Genomic DNA, 18,676 nt, shown 5'->3' with positions numbered 1-18,676 from the left:
TGTCACCTGCCGGCCGTCTGCTTCCAGGTCACCTCAGCTCAGCTCGGCGCCTCCGGCTCTGCCTATTCATCCTGCGAGCGGCAGGAGGAGGAGGAGGAAGGAGGAGGAGGAGGAGAGCCCGCCGGGCGCCGCAGCGCCCTCACGGCCGCTGTCACCCGAGGGGGCCCCCCGAGTTTCACGCAGGGCGGAACTAAGCACCCCCCCCCAAGCCCTGTCCCCCCAAAATCCGTGTCACAGCTCGACACCCCCCCTCCCCCCCCCGCTCCCCACGAAATGGAGGAAGGAGGAAGGAAGGGAGGGAGAGGAGGAGGAGGAGGGGGGGAGGCCCCGCGGCCGCCCGCACGCACCTAGGGCCACCTCGCAGGCTTTGCGCAGCTGGGAGTGATGCGCCTTCTTCACCTCCTTGTCGGCCAGGATCTTCTCCAGGGCCCGGGTCAGGAACATGTTTTTCGTCTTCTTCCCTTCATACATGGGCGCGATCGAGGAGGAGGAGGGGAAGGGAGGGAAGGGGAGGGGAGGGGAAGGGAAGGGAGAGCGGGGCACCGGCCGCCCCCGCCTGGGGAGGGCAGCGAGGGGCCGTGGGAGGGCGGCGAGGCCGGCCCGAGGAAGGGCTCCGGCGGAGGGAGGGCTCCCCCGGGGGGGAGGCTGAGGCGGCAGCCGAGCCCCTGGGCCGAGGGAGAGCGAAGCCTTCCGTCTCCTCCCCGCCTCCTCCTCCTCCGTCCCCCGCCGCCGCCGGTGTGTGCGCGGACGGCGCCCGCGACGCGCTCAGTCCCCGAGCCGCCCCCGGCCCGCGCCCGCCTCCATTAGCGGCGGCGGCGGCAGCGGCTGCGGCAGCGACCTGCCCTCGCCATGTTGGAAGGAAGCGACGTCAGGGCCGCGGCCGCCCGGCTGCCGAGCGGGAGGAAGCGGCCGCCGTGCCCCGGCCCCCGCGGGGCTGAGGCGGCGGGGAGGGAGGGGAGGGATGGAGGGGAAGGGGGGCGGCCGCCGCTCGCCTTCTGCCCGCCCCGTGGGCGCGCTACAGGTGGAGCGGAGCCGCGGGAGGCAGCCGCGGAGATGGCTGCTGCCACCTGGGAGCCGGCTGAGGAGAAGGAGGGGCAGGGCTTCCCTTCCGGGCCACCAGCGCGGGGAGGGGAGGGAAGGATGGAGGGAGGCTCCCCCCGCGAAGCGCCACCTGCCCCGGCGGAGCGGCGGCTGAGGGTGAGCCGAGGCCGGGGGGCGCCGCCGTCCCCTCGCCGCCTCCCGGCGAGAAGCCCCCGGGGCCACCCCTCCGTGTGGGGCCGGGGACGCAGGGCTGCCTGCGCCCCCTCCTCAGGAGAGTTCTTCCATTCCTACCTGCCCTACGACCGCCGGAGGGATTTTTATTTTTAATAAAACGCACCCTCACAAAAGCGGTGACGTCTGTGGTCTCTCACTGTATGAAATCGCTGCTTATTTCTGTCACATTGTTCTGGTTTGTTTGTGCTCTCGGTGTTCACCCCTCATGAAGGGGTGAGGGGGTCACCTCCTGTGTGGGTCTGAGGAAAACACAGCCCAGCCCTGACCGACTGGTAACCAGTGAGAGCAGGATACGCCAAGTTATGTGTTCCAAGGTGCAAAAAGTAGAATTATTTGCAATAAAAATAGGAATTCTAGTTTCTAGTAACATTGGTAATAAAAGCAGTAGACTTTGGCATTAACTGTAGCTAGTTCTGGTGTATATATATATATTTAACAAATATTAATTAAAAATTCACCTGGAAATTAAACGACAGAATTTCCAGATCCACCTTTCAGGCGGGTCAGGACAAGGCCGTAACAGAAAGCAGACAGCTGGGGAAGCCGGGGGTCATCTCCGACCTAGCAGAACTGAGAGCTAGCATGCAGCCAACTGCTCCTATTTGTTATCTCCTCCTGCCGTCCTGCTTCATCAGTCATGACAACACCCATCCAAGGAGGTTAATCCTGCTCCCTTCCTCATGTTTTGTGGGGAATTCTAGGGCCTGCCCAGGCTATCATGCCACTGTGCTGAGGCCTTGCAAGCAACCTTGCCTTCTTGACTGAATAGTTTATTTCAGCGCGTGTTTCTTTGTCTGCAGCAGAGCAGTCGTGGCTGCATTAGTAAAGGTACAGCGAACCCAGTCCCCCAGTGAAGAGGCAGCTAGTGCTTCCTACTACTGCTTTAACCAGTTTCCCAAGTGGAAAATGATTCATACCAAAAAGACTTGTTGCCACATAGGTATCTAGATTTGGACTTTTTAAGAAATACACTGGCATGGGGAATTCCGTTAGAGCTACAGATGAATGTGAGACCCAACTATTAAAGCAAACCACGTTATTATTATTTTTTTTCTGGAATGACTCAAACTGCTCCATGAGCTTTTTCTAGTCACTCTCAGTTAGAAACTGAAGGCAATTTAATACCTGACTGATAAACATTACTGAAAATATTAAGAGGGTAGATCTGATTTTAGCTTTAGAACAGCTCTGTGAGAGCATCGAAAGTCACATCACCAAGCACACTGATTCTTGCAAAAAAAATACACAAGGATATTTAATGACCGTATTCAGGTTAGGCTGGTTTACTGAGAAGACCATATCTTCAGCAGCACAGTTACTGAGTATACTTGAAATTATTTCCAATCCTTTGTTTAGGGAAAAACATTTTCCCCATTGGTCAAATCTCGATTTTGTTATACAGATCTTCGGATGTCAAAATGACCTTGGTCTTTCAAAGCTGACAGCCATGAACACATGGCAAGAATAAGAATTTTCACAGACTTCTTGCTGGTAGTTTTTACACAAACCACCTGAGTCCAAATTTCCATAGCCAAGTCAAAGCTTTGAAATGTTATTTAGCAAATGGAGTTTGCTATTGATTTTCACGGTCCATTTGGCAGAAATAGACTTGCAATTATAATATCATGAAGACAATGGGTATCTGTATTTAAAGAGCATCAAGGACTGAAGTTATCTGCTTTGTTCCTATTAATGTCTATTTTCATATGTTGTACACAGGATGATTTTGTATGTGTGTTTTAGTCGGGCATCAGTGTTTTAGCTGGCATATAGAATTGCTGCTGAGACATCAGATTACTGAAAGAAAAGACCTGTCAAAAAGACACTTATGTGTCGTCTTCTATTTTGTTTCTACTGTAATATGAATAGATTAATCTTCTTGTTATTTTTGCTTTCTAATGTGGTTTGAATCTTCAATTTCTGTTCTCAGGTTCAAACAGCTGCCGCTCACGTCACTCAGTTTACAGCTTGACACAGCTGGTATTCTACATCTCCGTGCTAGTCACAAGGCAACCCCTGCCTAAGCCCCACAGCAGCGTAGAGCCAGTATGTCATCAAAGGACTGCTTCTGAAATTGTCCAGGAAGATCTTATTGTAAATCATCTATTGAGCAGGTCGACATCCAGTTTCCTTCCAAGAGCTGAGCCAATAATGATGGAAATCACAGGGGAACAATGATATAAGCACTGGAGATAGAAAGACGGTCCAGTGCCCTCATTTAGGGCCAAGATGTGAATGGTTGCCAGCTCATGTGCAGGCTCCCAGTGCTTTGGATTGGAAGTCATTTGTTATGCCAGCTTTATTTACTAGGGAAGCCAGGTATTAAAATGTTTGGGCAATTATAAAGAATTTTATGGACTTTGAGGAAGCATTACAAGGTCAGATTTTTTTTTTGGTGCTAGAGACTACAAACCATAAAGAATGTATGTTTTGCTGATTACTTTAAAAAGCTAAGCTTTTATCTCTGTTGAAAGAATAAGAAAACTCGCAGGAAAGAAAGAGTGGAGGTTTAGAATATTTTTGTTATACATGGGTTACTGAGTAGACTAAAGATAGTATCTTACATACACTGGAGCCTTGCAAATAATTCCAAAATGGTTGTTAGATGCAGTAATTCCAATGTCTGCTTTGGTTTCAGCATGCAGATTTCGTCTTTGCTGGGAATCAGCATCAGTCAATGGCTGGCTCAAGGACTGGAACCATTGCAGCTGCAGAGATCCCTGTTTCCTGGCTGGTGGAGTCCTGAAGATACTAAACAAGAGTGATACTTGTCGTTTGTTCTCAAACTGTTAAGTCTGTGGGCAGCACATATAAAATACTGTAGTTGTGCTATCAAACTCGAGAAGTGTTTTCTGACAAACTTAAGAGAAACATGGTGCTAAGTATGCGCAAAAGCGTCACAACTTTGTTGAAGCCTTTATGTTTAAAATTAAAATATCAGAAGAGAGAAAATCTATTTGAGAAACACCCAAAAAAATAGAATTACCATCTAGTACTTTTTTTATTTACAAGTTACTTGGAGTGTTCCAAAAGCTATTTATATTGTTTCACGTATTTAAAATATTTCTAGACTCTAAAACTCTAGAGAACTTTCTGGCTCACAGAGAACTTTTAGCATGTGGTTCTGATACTTCTATGTACAGCAACCCCAAAGGTAATTGTACGTGGTGCTTGTTTGAAAATGCTGAAAAGCTAGGATTTAAGCCTTCACTTCAGACATACAGTAAAAGCTGATATTAAAAGTGCAGCTGCATGCTTGGAACAAGCTGATCCATGAATGTTACAGCCTCCCAAAGGGAGCTCTTTCACCTGTATGAGTTCTGACACCCTTTGTCTTGTTGGTGCTGTTGTATAGCTCTGCAGTGAGTCAGTTCAGCTCAGTGCTCCAGCTGAAAATCAGTCTTACAAAAAAAAAATAGTTTTCAGTGGGATCAGTGAATTGAACAGCCTTACCTGCACATTCAGTAATTCTTAGATAAGAAAGGGAGGGAGTAAATGTGGTCAGGGCTGGTAAGGGGGTTGGACTACTGCTCACGATGGCACTGTGTTCTTAATTCGTCTTGACGAGCTTTGAAACAGCACGCTAATAGCTAGACTGTGATTGCTTTAAGACAGAATAAGACAGAACTGCCACTAAAAGAAACAATTGGTCTTCCTTCTCCTGCCTCTATGTTTCTTGCTTCCTTGGTCAGCACAAGCGTTTGCATTGTCATGTTGTGTATTACATGCTGAATTATGTTCAGAATTTAATTAGGTTGAAACCAACCTGACAAGAAACAGAGCATTTTTAATCCAGATATATTCCATACCCTGCTTCATCAGGCAATCTCACAAAAGCTTGTTAGCTCAAGGGGGTGGGGAATAACACAAGGACAGGAACAAGAAAATGAGCAAGAAGAGGGCAGGCTTGCATTTTTTGGCAACAATACAGGTTTATGCTGACTTAAAGCATTGTTTAAACTACTGCTTTATATACAAAATTTCTTCAGTATCTCCGTTGCACAACAGATGGCTCAGCACTGCTCCTGTGCGTGAGACCCCGTGTGTTGGATGCATGGGTCAGTAGGCAGGACCAGTGTATAAATGCCCCTTTAATCACGGTGCCTCATTGCTGGCACCTTCCTTAGCTGCAGTACAGTACTCTGCATTTGCTCCCGTTCTGTTTTCAAGTACCAGACGCAGATAATCAGCGTGTGATGGATCAGGGTCCAGATGGATCTGGCACATGGGAACATGGAACAGGAGAGAAGCTATGATTGCTCTGCAACTGCAGGCACCTTGGTTGAGAAGCTTTCAAGTCTTGTACTGAATGTGTACCCTGTGGTGCTCGGTTATCTAATAATGAAATACAAAGAAGACATTTCTCTCTTTCTCTTTGTGGAGTCCTAGGCCTGCCACCCTTGCAAAAATAGAATGGAATGGAATGGAATGGAATGGAATAGAATAGAATAGAATAGATAACTGAAGCATAATTCTAAATATCCACTGTATCCATTATGACACTCAGTCTAAATGTGCTTGAACATTTGTAAGATTATTTTTATTTTCTCTTTTTAGGTAAATCCAGGAGCTCGGGGTAAGAGTTCACAGTTTGTTCATAGGGTGAATATTCTGACAGGTTAAAACAGGCTGCAGTATATCCGCTGCGGTGCTGAAAGAGCAAGTAGCAAATATTTATTAGCACAGGGAATGTTAATCAATAGGTAATTCCTAGGTTGCTTCCAAACATTTGTACAAAAGCATGTGACACCCCGGGGTGACCAGTAATGAAATGAATATCCATCACTTTGAGGAGGTTCTTGCAAGGTGACAAATCTATTCCTTAAAGCTAAAAAGTGCAGGCTTTTGCTATATTGTAATACATTCTCAATACTAATGTTACCTGAGGATACACACTCCGAGTAAAGCATGATATTTTTCAACTTGTGACAGCTGCAGGAAAAATATCAGCAGCGAAGGAAAAAAAACATGTCATGTGGTTGACAGAATAACATTCTGAATTGTGGCTGGAAACTGTGGAAGATAGCAAATGTTCCAGACTGTAGTTTGCGTTCATGTGCTGGGAAGCTTGTAACACTGCATTTGTGGGAATGTGATCCCTTTTTGCTAGTACTTTTTCTATTGGGAATACATTTTTTCTTCTAGCCTACCTATAGGAGTTTTCCGTAAGTTCTTTCTCCAGCATTTTGCTCCTGCCAGCAGATGAATAATTCAGTTTCCAGCCTCCGTGGCACCTCAGCATGCCATTCCCTAATATTGTGAATGAAGAAGGAACATGACTTGATCTTGAAGACAGAAGGAAATAAATATTTTTAAAATATGGTTATATAGGTTTCCTTTAAACTTTCTATAGTCATTTTTCAAACTTACAGACCTGATTATGGACAAATCAGCAACCAACTTCTGTGGTTATGGTATACGGCTACTGTTGTGGGGGAGGCTCTGCAAATGCAAAGGCAAATTCAAGCTGGTGTAGTACTCCCCTGTGTAATGGAAAATATTCCAGGAACACAAAGTTCTGGCAATTTCCTGAGGGCCTTGCACTGCAAAAGAAGATGTATGGAGGATCTATGGCAAAGATAACACTGATTTATGGCTTCTCCTAGCCAACTCCAGCAGATAAAATTGCTAAGGAACTATTACTGGATATTAAGAAGAAACTGTTGAAGGGAGGGAGCCACAACATGATTGCCTTCTTTCTTGGGAAGTGGTGTCGCTACTGTTACAGCTCTCTGAGATTACTCTGTGGTGCTGAATCTGGTTCATTACTTATGTTCCCAAACACCCATAATAGCACGGACTACCATAGTGTATGGTTATGCCAAATTTTTAATCTCCAGTTTGGAGTTACAAAATGGGAATCTTCTGATCGGTGGCAAATTAGAAAAGTAACAAATTCACTGAAAATGATGATCCTCCTACCTTTAAATCCTAGCTTCGGGCTCCTGCAGGTCTTTGTAACTGATGTGACGTGACCAGTGTAATGCATGCTGAGTTGTTCTACAGATTAGGCATTGAATAGCCTAGCTACTGGAAGCACGAAGCATTAGCTTTAACCTAATTTTTGTGTTCTGAAAGACTCCCTTCCCCTTGATCCGGGGTGAATTCAGTGTATCACTTTAGAACTTGGGCATTTTCAAAGGTTTATGCAGATCTCTTTCAATAAGCTGATAATAACAAAAGAAGGTCTGAAAATGAAAAAGGAGTGAGAAAAGTTGAATGGAGTTCGGCTGGATAAATCTCCCTTGAATCTGTGGGTATGGTAAGTCAAATGAATGACAAGGATGGTTTCCAAGTAGTTTAATATCCGTGTTGAAAGGCAGGGACAGAGAGGTCATAAAAGTCACGTGAATTAAGGTGGCAAGCAATGAGACTGGAGCAATAACCACTTTTAACTGCCATCAAGTGATCTTTGAATCTGCCTGATTGCTTCCTCCAGCAACCGCAGTGGGTTATTTGCTGTCAAAAATGCAATAACTGATACTTCAGCCTGTATATTACAAACCGTGGGCTTCGTGGCAGGAATGAAGGATTTTGAATATGAATAACCAGAAAGATAGAATTGAATGGGGGTTATGGTTATTCTTGCCTAGAAGAAAGATATTAAAGAAGCAGAAGGAGCAGAAGGACGATATTAAAGAAGCACTGTAATGGTGATTCATTCTAGGATCCTAGTTAACTCGCTAAATATTTGCTCGGTGTGTATTCACTCAAATAACTTCACAAAACGCTTTAAAATACCTATGACAGTTTTGATTGGACTTCCAAGATGTTTCTAGTTTGAAGTTAAGCGTCAGAGGTGATGTGTGATCAGCATCATTAAAAGCTGGACTCACCGGTTCGCAGCATGTAGGATGGATGGCTTCTCATGACATTCAAAGCTGCTGCTGTCTGGGTTCAGAACCAGGCACAGGTGGAGGGGTTAGTTTTGTATCTGGAAGTCTTTATTGCATGCTGTTTCTTTCTAAAAGCTTTTTGACCTCCTCCTGCAGGAACAGAGATGGTGCCTATAAGGAAGTGTTGCCGTGCCACTGGTGGGGCTGTTGAGGTGTGATTTATAATTGTTCACAGCTGAGAAGGCCAAACAGAACAAACGTTGTTGGGCTGGTAAAAATCTCATTTTTCATGATTTGTGAGACAGCCAACAGCTAATTCTTCAGGACCTACTTTCTACAAATCCATAGAGCCATTGCTGATTTTTGTGACTGCTTCTGTTCGTGATCTGAAGTTGTGCTTACCAGTACTGCAGTCCTCGCTTAAACAAAGTGTGAAGAGGGGTGTGCAGGGCCTTTATGACTGATACATAGCAATATATAGTCAAGATTAATGATAATGTTTATAGTGTTTCATACGTGCTTGAGCCAAACTTGCTTCCTTAGCTAGCACTGGGACTAGATATATTTTGCAATGAAAGCTTACTTACATGAATTTAATAGCAAGTTATGGCAGTGGAGCTTCAATTGGTCTACTTGTATATGCATGAGATGGAGGTCACGCCTCTGGATAGCTGTGGATGTAGTCCTTAAAAGGCTCATTTAACAAACCACTTCTATTCTTTAGCTTGTTCTTCCTAAACTTTTCCTTGCTTATACTCGTCAGCACATTGCTTTCGCTTTGTTCACCATTTTAGAACAGAAATATTACTTGGGATATTATTGTACACAAATGCACAGAAATGGCATGAACACAGATGTAAGAGGGGAACAATGTGGTGTATTTTTTCATAATTGTGCTGGCATTAAGCTTCCTCACATGGATAAGGCCAACCAAATGTGGATGCTTCACTCTGCTTAGAAAGCAGAACACTCAGCACAGGCAACTGGAATTTTCCCCTTTTTTGAGCAACAGTGTGTGCAACCTACAAAATAGCTTTCTTAATCTTAAGACATATTAGTCTACAGAGAAATAGGCAAAGCAGGTTAAACAATTGTGCATCATTTTAAAATAGTATTTTGAAGTGTTCATATCACAAAATGCGTGATAAGAATTTTCTCCAAGTTTGTGGAGATTTAAATTCATGGTTTCATTTCTTTTCATTGTAGTGCTGGATCAAATCCAAATTGACTTTAAATTCACAGTATACTGTATTAGAGTGAGGCTGAGTCCTTTGAAATAGGTGTGAGCCCTCTGTCTGTGGAAGCTGACTGTACTCTGTTTTAAAAATCAGAGAGGTAACGGCGGTGTCTTATAAGCAGGCTTTGTGTATTTGTGCGTATTTGGTACATGTGGTCACTGTGTGAAATACAATACTGAAACATTCTGGTGTATTTGCAAACCTTAATGGTACCGCAATAATGTAGCAAGTATTAATTTGTTAAGATATTTGTTAGTCTTAGTTAGTGTTAATGTTAATTAGTTAGTGTTAATTTGTTAGTCTCCCTCTCTGGAGATATTCAAGGCCCGTCTGGACGCCCACCTGGGCAGCCTGCTCTAAGGAGCCTGCTTTGGCAGGGGGGTTGGACCCGATGATCTTTCGAGGTCCCTTCCAACCCTTTCGATTCTGTGGTTCTGTGAAGAAAAATCACAGGACACAGGAATCTGTAGTCACTATTTTGATGTATAAATCTCTGATTTTGAGATTATTTTTACCATGTCACTTACTATTACAATTTTAATAAATATTTTACCATGAAGCTATTGACTGAGTTTTGTTTTTCTTGCTCATGATAGGCTCTGAGCACAGTTTCTTTCTAATGAAGGTATTAGCTTTTATTAGAAGACTGGATTCTGCAGGGGCAGGCTGAACAGGCCATAGCTTTCTGTGAACAGCTGTTTACTAATCTTGGTTACCGATTGCTTGCATCAAAAGTGAACTTCTTGTACATTCTTGTAAAAATAAGGTAACATTCTCACTTTAAGTTCAAGGACCGCCTTAAACTCAGTAGCCTTTAAATATAATGTAGCGCCTGCTAGAGGCAGGAAAAAGAGAAAATTAACAGAGGATGCAGCTTTAAGGGGCATCTCATATGGGTTCAGCAGGCAGCTGGCAGCCAGTCAGCCGCTGGTTAAAATCCACAGGGTCTCACCAAACCTCGAATTAGCTCTTCTCAGTGACAGATTTGGAACTGCCCTCTGATGGATTTTGAATACTCTACATTGCTGGATTATTTTTGTATTGGTATGTCGTGTGTCTTTGGTATTGTCTGTGTGTTGTGTAGTAGCATTTGTTTAACTTGTAAAAAATCTGTCCAGGAAAAAAACAAACAAACAAACAAAAAAACAGGAAAAGAATGCATCAAGCTAGCTAACTCAGTTAGATAGCTAATCTTTATTAATGGGGAATACCAAAACTATTTGCTCTTACAATTCTGGTTCCCTCTCCAGCAATCTACAAGGCAGAAAAAGAAATATGCATCTAGAGTAACCTAAATTACTGTCAGGATTAAAAGAAGCATGAAAGAGAGGGACAGAAAGGAAGATGCCTTCATAGTCCACAGCACCAGCCTTCACTTGTGGTGGCTGAAGAAATTAGGTCTGCCTGAATTACTGTTGAAATTACACAGCAGAAATTATTCCTTAAATGTCCTGCATGTCATGGGCAACCTTGAAAGAAAGAACTTCAGGCATCTGAATTCAGCCAGAGCTGGATCTACTGAAAATTAAGGGGTAAGTCCCATCCTAGGATGGAATTTGTCTCAACTAATTTTAACAGTTATAAAAGCTAAGCACCTAGTCTCAGCTGTCATTTGGGCTCTTGCTATGCAAAAAGAGTAACATCTAATGAGGAACTCATACAGTAGCAATAATGCCAAGACTACGAGAGATGTGGCCTATCAACCTCTACATCCTTTATTTTTCCCTACCCACTATATAGAGGGAACCAAGTCGATTTAGTTTAGATGAATAGTTTTCATTTAATTTAAGTCAGATGAGTTAAATCCCACCTTCAGAGCAAGAGGAGTGTGAATTTCTTCTCCCAGACAGATGAAACTTCAGGCCTGCCACCCCAGGGGACTAATTCAGGAAAAACAGAAGGTGAGTGGTAGCATAGGTAAGTCTGCAACTCTAACACCTCGAGCTTCCATAATACCCAGCATTATTATCCTCTGGGAGGGGGCACAAGGGTTGCCTGTTTCATCCAGCCACAAAAGAATGGGAGGCTTTAGTGGGATATCTCAGAAATCTCAAGTGCACTTTTGGCTGTTGGATTGCCAGTTGTTGTCAAAATGCTGAATAATAGCGAATGAGCTGCTAAAGGCTTTGGTCTTTTTCATGGCAGTGTATATAACTGACAGGGAACACCTAAGGCAAAAGCACTGCTATATTTATAGTTGATGTGTATGTGAACCTTCATAAGTAACATTCTTTTGTATGACAAAGAATTTTGCAGAGTTTAAAGACTTATTTATTTATTCTTTTTTAAAAGGTATGCACTTATATCTTAAATAAATAAACTGACTCTTGCTGTGTTAAAATAATTTCCCACACTGGATGGCAAGCAAAATGATAGATATCCAGTAGTTTTCCCTTTCATTGCAGCTTTGGCTTCTATAGTCTAGTGGATTTGAGCATAAAGTGCCATTTAAATAGATGCACATTGTTAAGATTAGTCAAGTCTGGGAGAGCCTTCCATGGAAACATTCCCGTATACGTCTCATCTTCTGGGTTCCAGTGATGCTTTTTTGGAATTTGTGGCATGTCTTTAACTTCATGCTGTATATTGATGGTGCTGCAACTATATCCTTTTCAGTTACAATACAAATCTATTCTTGAAAAGCTGTGTACTTATGAAAATGCATTGCAATGCAGAGGAATGGAGAAAAATCACGTAACGGATTTCTAATGAAAAGTGGAGTAGAAATACTCTTCTACTATGCAGTGGGATCAGTATTTAGATGAATTTTACGGAAAGTGAGGTTTTCCATAAAGGAAGCTAATCTTAACTCTCTTTACCTCTCAGTCTCCAATATCTTGCAGCAGATACATGGTGATTTTTACACTTTTCCACATGCCCCTGTGGAAATACTCCCCAAATGTAATGCAGATTACTTCTGCTACGTCTGTATGGAATCTGCCGCTCTGCTTCTTCACACAGCAGATAGGCATCCGCTTCTGCTGTGTTGAGGTTTATCCCCATGTACAGCTGGAGAGGTGGAGATAAAGGTGCCAACCTGTGCTGAGTGAGAAATCTTGTGACTGACAGGGGAGGCATTACTGTATTCCTTCACCTCTTCGCTAATATCCACAAACATTAAAAATTAATTATGTCAGAGGATTCTTGAATATTAATCTTGTCCACATGGGAGTACTCCAATGGTAAGTTATTTTTTAGGTAAGAGAAGTTTGAGGGCTCTGACATCATCAGATTCATGGAGAAGCGATTTTCTAGATTTTAGTGTCCTTTCAGCCCTCTGCTTTTTACCTTAGAAATAATCCCAGCAGTATCCATTTACTTACGTTTCTTCAGGATGAATTTATTTCTATGCTTCTCACAGAGTGCCATTCAATCTAAAATGATTAGTTTTTGCTTGTTTGCTAGTTTTTGTCTAACTTTAGTTTTTCATCTGTTTCTAGCCATTTGCTCTCCCAGTAAGCCATATGACCCAGCAGTCCTCTAATTATCCCACATGGTTGTTTTCCTTTCATCTTTCTTAAGTATTGGTGCTTCACTATTGCTGGTTAAAAATAAAAATGCCTTTTTAAACTCATCCAAATAATGTCTGCTGCTCTTGGGGCCTACAGTCTTGCTATTTAATTTGGACTTTTTCTCTTACCCCATGTTAGACTTCTGTCCTTTGTTTTTAGTCTACCTGATACTGAGTGAAATGGAAAACATGCTTCAGCCAGTCTGCCTTGGGTCCGTGCATTCAGAATTGGAGTCTGAAGATGATATATACTGTACTTAGTATGTCTGTGGATAAAACTTTTCACAAATCATCTGCCTTCCACGATTTATTTTTTTGTACATACAGACTGCCGGTTTTCTGCAAAATGGAAATCACTGAATCCAAAAAAGGAGTTTTTTAAGAAATCAGCTTTTTCTCTGCCCTTCAACAGACACCTAAATGGACAAGAGTTATTCTTGTGCATATTCAGGCTTTAGCACTGGTGGATTGTTTAAGATACAGAGGCAAAAGAAAAAGAAGACAGTGATTCCAGTGATTTTAAATGCTGCTCTTTCTGACGGGCTGGGTGTCGGTGGAAGTGCAGCCAGGCACACCAGCCAAGGAGCCTTCCTTGTTGCTGAAGTGCAGGGAAGTGTGAAATGAACGGGGACCTTCCTTGCTCTGTTAAAACTCTGAGGTAGATTTTAACATTTTTTTGAAAAATGCAGTCCTGACAGGTGTGGAAACATGATGTTCCTACTCTCTGCTCAAGAGGGGAGATTTATAGATGAACTTCCCCACATTCATCAGCATCAAAACGTCTCTCTGAAGAGTAGCCTGTTCTTCAGACAGGTTTGCTGTGAGGTCTCTGCTGAGACATATCCTGAAGGCTGCAGTTATCATCTGCGGGGTCGGTAGGTGTACATTTGACGGCAAGTGGACTGCATCCTCTGAATCCCTAAACATCCTTCAGGATAGCAGCAGCTTCAGGTCACTTCTACCTCAGCTCCTCCAAAAAGAAACCTCATTAAAATAAGTGCTACAGTTTTAATATAAGATTTTTTTTTCTTGTTTTGTTTAAAATTATGATTTTAAAAATGTGTTCCTGAAAATGCATAGTATATGGAAGAATTGCTCATAGGCTGAAGACACAAATCCTGGTGGCCTGTAGGCTCCCCAGGGCCTTCCTGAAGCCTTACCAGCCTCTACAGGAAGAGCTCAGACACCCCTTTGTTCACTCTGGGCAGTGACACAGGACCTTCTTCGTAACCCACAAGATAACAAAGGCTTTCTGGGATGCAGCCAGCTGTCAGTTGAGGGTGTAACACCTTATCACAGCCTCTGCCCAAAGCTGGGTGGGTGTTCATGGTAGCAAAACCTGACCCCTTAGCTCTGTGCTGGGCAGCACACGAAGGGTACAGCCTGTGGTCAGGGTTCCTAGGTGGTAATGATAGCAGACCCACAGCAGCCCTGGGAGAAGAGCTTTGGGTTTTGCACCAATGTAATATAGCACAGGGGGCTCTAAGGCACCAGACGAAGTGGCTGAACTGGGGTGCTTGCAGTGTGTGGAGCGGGGAAGCCCAGCACACGCTGCCTGCTACCTGCGGCCTTGTGGCTGCCACGAGTCGCAGCCACGCCGTTACGTAAACCCTCAGTCAGCACACGCTGCGCAGACGGACGCCTTGTTTGTGTGTGAACCGAGCTGCGTAGGTATGTGGGGAAGTTCACACATTTTAACAGGTTCACCATTTAAATTTAGTCCTGAAAGTTAGAAGCTGTTAGAGCCCGAAGTCATCACCGACAGACAGGACTCACTTCGGTTTTGAAATGGAGGAGGGGAAGTGGAGACGCGCACAGCGTGAGGTAGCAAATTTATCCTGTGAGATAAGGCTCAAGTACATTTTGCCTTTTTGATAGATTCTGTGCTAACAAGGCCAAACAGCAGCTCTGCTTCTCCTACCGCAGAGGCAGGCATGCCACTCGTTTAACCCTTAGGAGGCTTCCTGGTTCCCAGGAAAATAACAATACCTCAGCCCAAACCGTATTAAGCTCAGTGCATGCAGTAATTTAATTCAGAGTAAGGCAATTAGTAAAGAACTTTAAATATACCTTTTTTTTTAAAAAAAAAAAAAGAAAAAAAAACACAACAAAAACTAAAACAAAACCCCCAGCTATTTCTAGCTAACTAAGCACAGAACACTTAACACAGCTTTTTGACTGAACTGCTTTGATTCAGCCCAGTCAACCCAGATTTTCTCAATCTAGAAACAAAATAAAATGAAACAGTAAGTGGATCAGTCATTTTGGCTGAGATTTTCAGACTGCTATACTGTCTTTTTCAGTTATAGCATGTTGAAGACAATGAGCCATCTAAACTCTGGTTGTGATTCAAACAGATACATTATTTTCAAGAAAATTGAAAATTCTGTTATAAAATGAAACTTTCTCAGACGTATGTAGCTTCATATTCTGCTCAGAATTAGTTAAAAAAAATAAAAAGGAAAAAAGGTTAATTATTTGGTTAAAGAAAGAGACACTCCCACCCCCTCCTGCACCCAGCATCAAGCCATACTGGTAGGCAGAGGAACAGCCTGGCACTTAGTAGTCAGCACAAAAGACTAAAACACCTGCTCACAGTCATACCACAATATTTATTTCAGAACCAGTTATCCATTATTTCAGTTAAAGTATGCACTCCTACAGACCTGGGGAGAGATTAAAATAGCTCCCTGTTATGGCTATTCTGCCCACATCTTTTTCATTAATGCCAAACAGTGGTAGGATAGCAGGAATCTCGGAGCAGACAGGAACTATGACGAACATTATCCTTGTCTTTGTTGCAAAGGATGGATCTTCATTGTCACATGCATGCACTTTCTGCATGGCTGGGGACAGTGGCAGAATTTTTTAATTAACAATTGAATCTATTATTTATGAGTGCATTCCCTGATGTCCCAGTCCAAGGGCAAGCCCTGCTGTGCTTGACTCAGTGTTTTCAGAGAGCATTTGAAAGGATCTGCACACGCAGAGAGCCGCAACTTTCTGGTTGACCACTGCTGCTTGTTGGGCAGGGACAAGCATTTAGGGGCTTCTGGGTTGAAGATGTACTTATTGCACCAAACACTTCTTTATTTGCTAAGAAGAACCCTGTATGAGCTCACTGCTCACACAGGTTAACCCTGGTTATCCCAAATTTGCAGATACTAAAAGAAGACCTTGTTGTTAAGGCAGGCTCCTTTGACACCACTTAAAAGTGTGAGTTTCCGACCAGCTGCTCAAGGTGTGCATCACAGGTAGGGTGATGGGCGCATTCAGCTGAGGAGCGTGAAAGCCACTCTGGAGTAGTTAACCTTCATCCATGGCAGACCAACAACCAGCATCAGTACTCCTGACTCCATGGTGCTGATGTGGATGGAGGGTCTATTGATTTAATCAGCCAGAACGCAAGTGAGTCTGCACACAGATTTCCTCCTACTTTGATAGGGGGAAACAATTACATCTCTTTGGATCTTAAACTTTTATCATGAATGAATATGAAAATTGGACATACATTAAGCATGCCATATTTTCTGTGGAGACAAGGTTTTAAAAAAGGTATTTGGCGTGGTGACTGTTTAAAAATGTTTTCAAAGGAATATAATCAATGTAATGGGGTTCATATTTTAAAGCTCTCTCTGAGGTTTATTTAGATTTCTGTTCTCTTTTCTTCAGCAGAAGTGTAGTTTCATCTCTATACATTTGATATATTGTTCTGGTGTTTTACCAACACTTAAGAACTGAATGAAACTGGTAACATTTGGCTTTTAGTCACAAAAAGTAAAAAAAAAAAAAGTTAAATCATTATGTATGAGACTAACAATGAATGTGACTGCTCCAACACTGAGCTATAGAAATGATACAGTAGTTTCACTCAGAGAAAGAAAAGGATGTCAAAGGGCTTACAAATATACTGCTCAACTCATGCTACTGAATATCTTATTCTTTGAGCAATGCCATAAAATTAAATGTAAACATAAAAAGGGATGGTATTGTTTAACATGAATAAACTAGAGTGGTTAAATATTAACCTGTTTTTGGTAGGAAATATGCTGCTTTCTTCTCAGCCTAAAGAATTATGTGTAGTGTTTTCAATAAGCATTTTTGTGCAGTCCTCGAGTAGATAGTGCAATCTGCATGCTGCAATTTATTTTGTAGACAAGCTGACTGGTACTGGTTGTTTCCAAGTAAATGCATGTTGGCATTGAAGGTCATTCTTAATCTTTCTGCTCAAATTTCAGACATTAAAAAAAAAAAAAAAAGAATTGCATTTTTCTGGAGGCTTTACGTGTTACATGGGTAACCAAATGCATTGGCCTTTTTGAAGCAACTTCTGAAGAAGGTATGGGGAGCTTTGCCCTATGTTCTTTGTTCAAGATTTGCAGTGAAACTCAGTACCTTTTTCAACATATAAAGGTAATTTTTTTAACAATTTATGAATAACAATTCAAGGTCATTCGGAATCTTCACACTTGGGTTAATTTTAATAACCCACACTTGGGTTAAAGTTCACACTTGGGATAATTTTTTTGTGGTTGAGAAGGGTGACTTTCAGAGGCATAGGCCTGTTTCCTTCATGCTAATTTACCTGAGTTGTGTTTTTAAAACATAAAAGCTAGCAGAGAAAAGAACAGATGTTCACAAAACCTTGTCTGAGCATTTTTTCCAATTTACAGAAGCAGTTATATTTATTCTATCAATAAGCAAAAGAAGGATGTTCAACTCCTGGATTTCACATAATGATTATATATTTGATTTTGACTGCCAGATTAATAACCACTGTTTTGCTGTTCATGTGCTTTTTATTTGAATGATAAACTACACCTATCATCATAACATAAACTCATCTTTCTTAAAACCAGCTACCAATTCTGTTGTCCTATGGGCAATAAAGTCTGCTGAAGAGAAGTAGAAAGGGAAGAGATGTAAGTAATTATAGAGATAAGAAAGAAATGTTCAGAGAAGTAACATTTGTAAGTCAAAAAGGCTGTTGTTCCATATCCAAATAGCTGTTATAAGAATTCTTGCCTTAGGGTAAATTGCTCTATTTAGAATCACTCTTGCTGATTAATTTTCTTACAAATTCTTAATTCAGGAAATAGGGTTTGCTCTTTTCTGCGGAGTGTCTTTTTGATCAGCTTTAGTGACCCTGAAATTAAAGGACTCAGAGACTGTTTACACTTGTATTCAGCTATGGAGCACTGAATTATCCTGCATAGAAAGGTTTTCAAAACTCAGCTCAGCTCAGAGGTTTCAGTTGCATGTAAAGCAGTATTCAGGCTCAGTCCACCCAGATGCCAGGACATAGCTTTATTCATCGAACGTTTTTAAAATCAAATACTTCTAAATGTCAAAGCTTCTTAGATAAATGTAGGACTACCTGCAATTATTCTTGTCCAAGGTCAACCACATCTAAAATGTTAGGACCTTTTGTTAATAAAACCAGTTTTCTTTTTCTTTTTTCTTTTATTTTTCTCCAAGAGTTCAATTACTTTTCAGTAACAGTGGAGACGTGATGGTATGAAGATAAATCTGAAATGTTTCATGTGATGAACCGTTAAACTATGAGCAGCAATCAATCCATCACATCTGAATCTGGTTTCTTCTGGCCTCTAGGTGGAAAAGGTTGTACAAAGGTTGCGATCCAGTGATGAATTGTCTCCTGCTGATTAGGCATCTCTCACACCTTCTGTCCTTCACTTCTGTTCCACGTGTCCTTGTAATAGTTTAATCTTATTACTTAAATCCAGGATAACTCTTGACAATTGGTGCTAATATTTAATTTACACCACAACCAGGACTGATTGTCAAGAATTTGT

At 42.3% G+C, this 18,676-nt stretch overlaps 1 protein-coding gene and 1 long non-coding RNA gene across 4 annotated transcripts in view; one reads left to right on the top strand and one right to left on the bottom strand.

Moving 5' to 3' along the window:
- ARFGEF1 (ARF guanine nucleotide exchange factor 1) overlaps positions 1 to 1,096 on the bottom strand; it is a 92,289-nt gene extending 91,193 nt beyond the window's left edge. The window contains exon 1 of one of the 2 annotated variants that reach the window (XM_083824153.1): positions 348 to 1,096. In XM_083824153.1, the coding sequence (XP_083680279.1) occupies positions 348 to 471 (124 nt within the window). In that variant the 5' untranslated portion in view covers positions 472 to 1,096. The remainder of the gene's footprint in view (positions 1 to 347) is intronic. The other variant, XM_083824154.1, reaches the window with a different exon arrangement.
- LOC310894270 lies at positions 7 to 9,908 on the top strand. 2 transcript variants are annotated; one of them, XR_014579728.1, is made up of 3 exons: positions 7 to 433; positions 3,206 to 3,389; positions 3,914 to 9,908. It is a non-coding gene; the product is annotated as an uncharacterized lncRNA (long non-coding RNA). The 2 variants fall into 2 exon arrangements; XR_014579729.1 differs by having other exon boundaries at positions 3,206 to 3,594.
- The last annotated feature ends 8,768 nt before the right edge of the window (positions 9,909 to 18,676 follow it).

Source organism: Anser anser (assembly GCF_964211835.1).
Source record: "Anser anser genome assembly, chromosome: 2".
Lineage (NCBI taxonomy): Eukaryota > Metazoa > Chordata > Aves > Anseriformes > Anatidae > Anser > Anser anser.
This window is presented reverse-complemented; position numbering and strand designations above follow the sequence as displayed.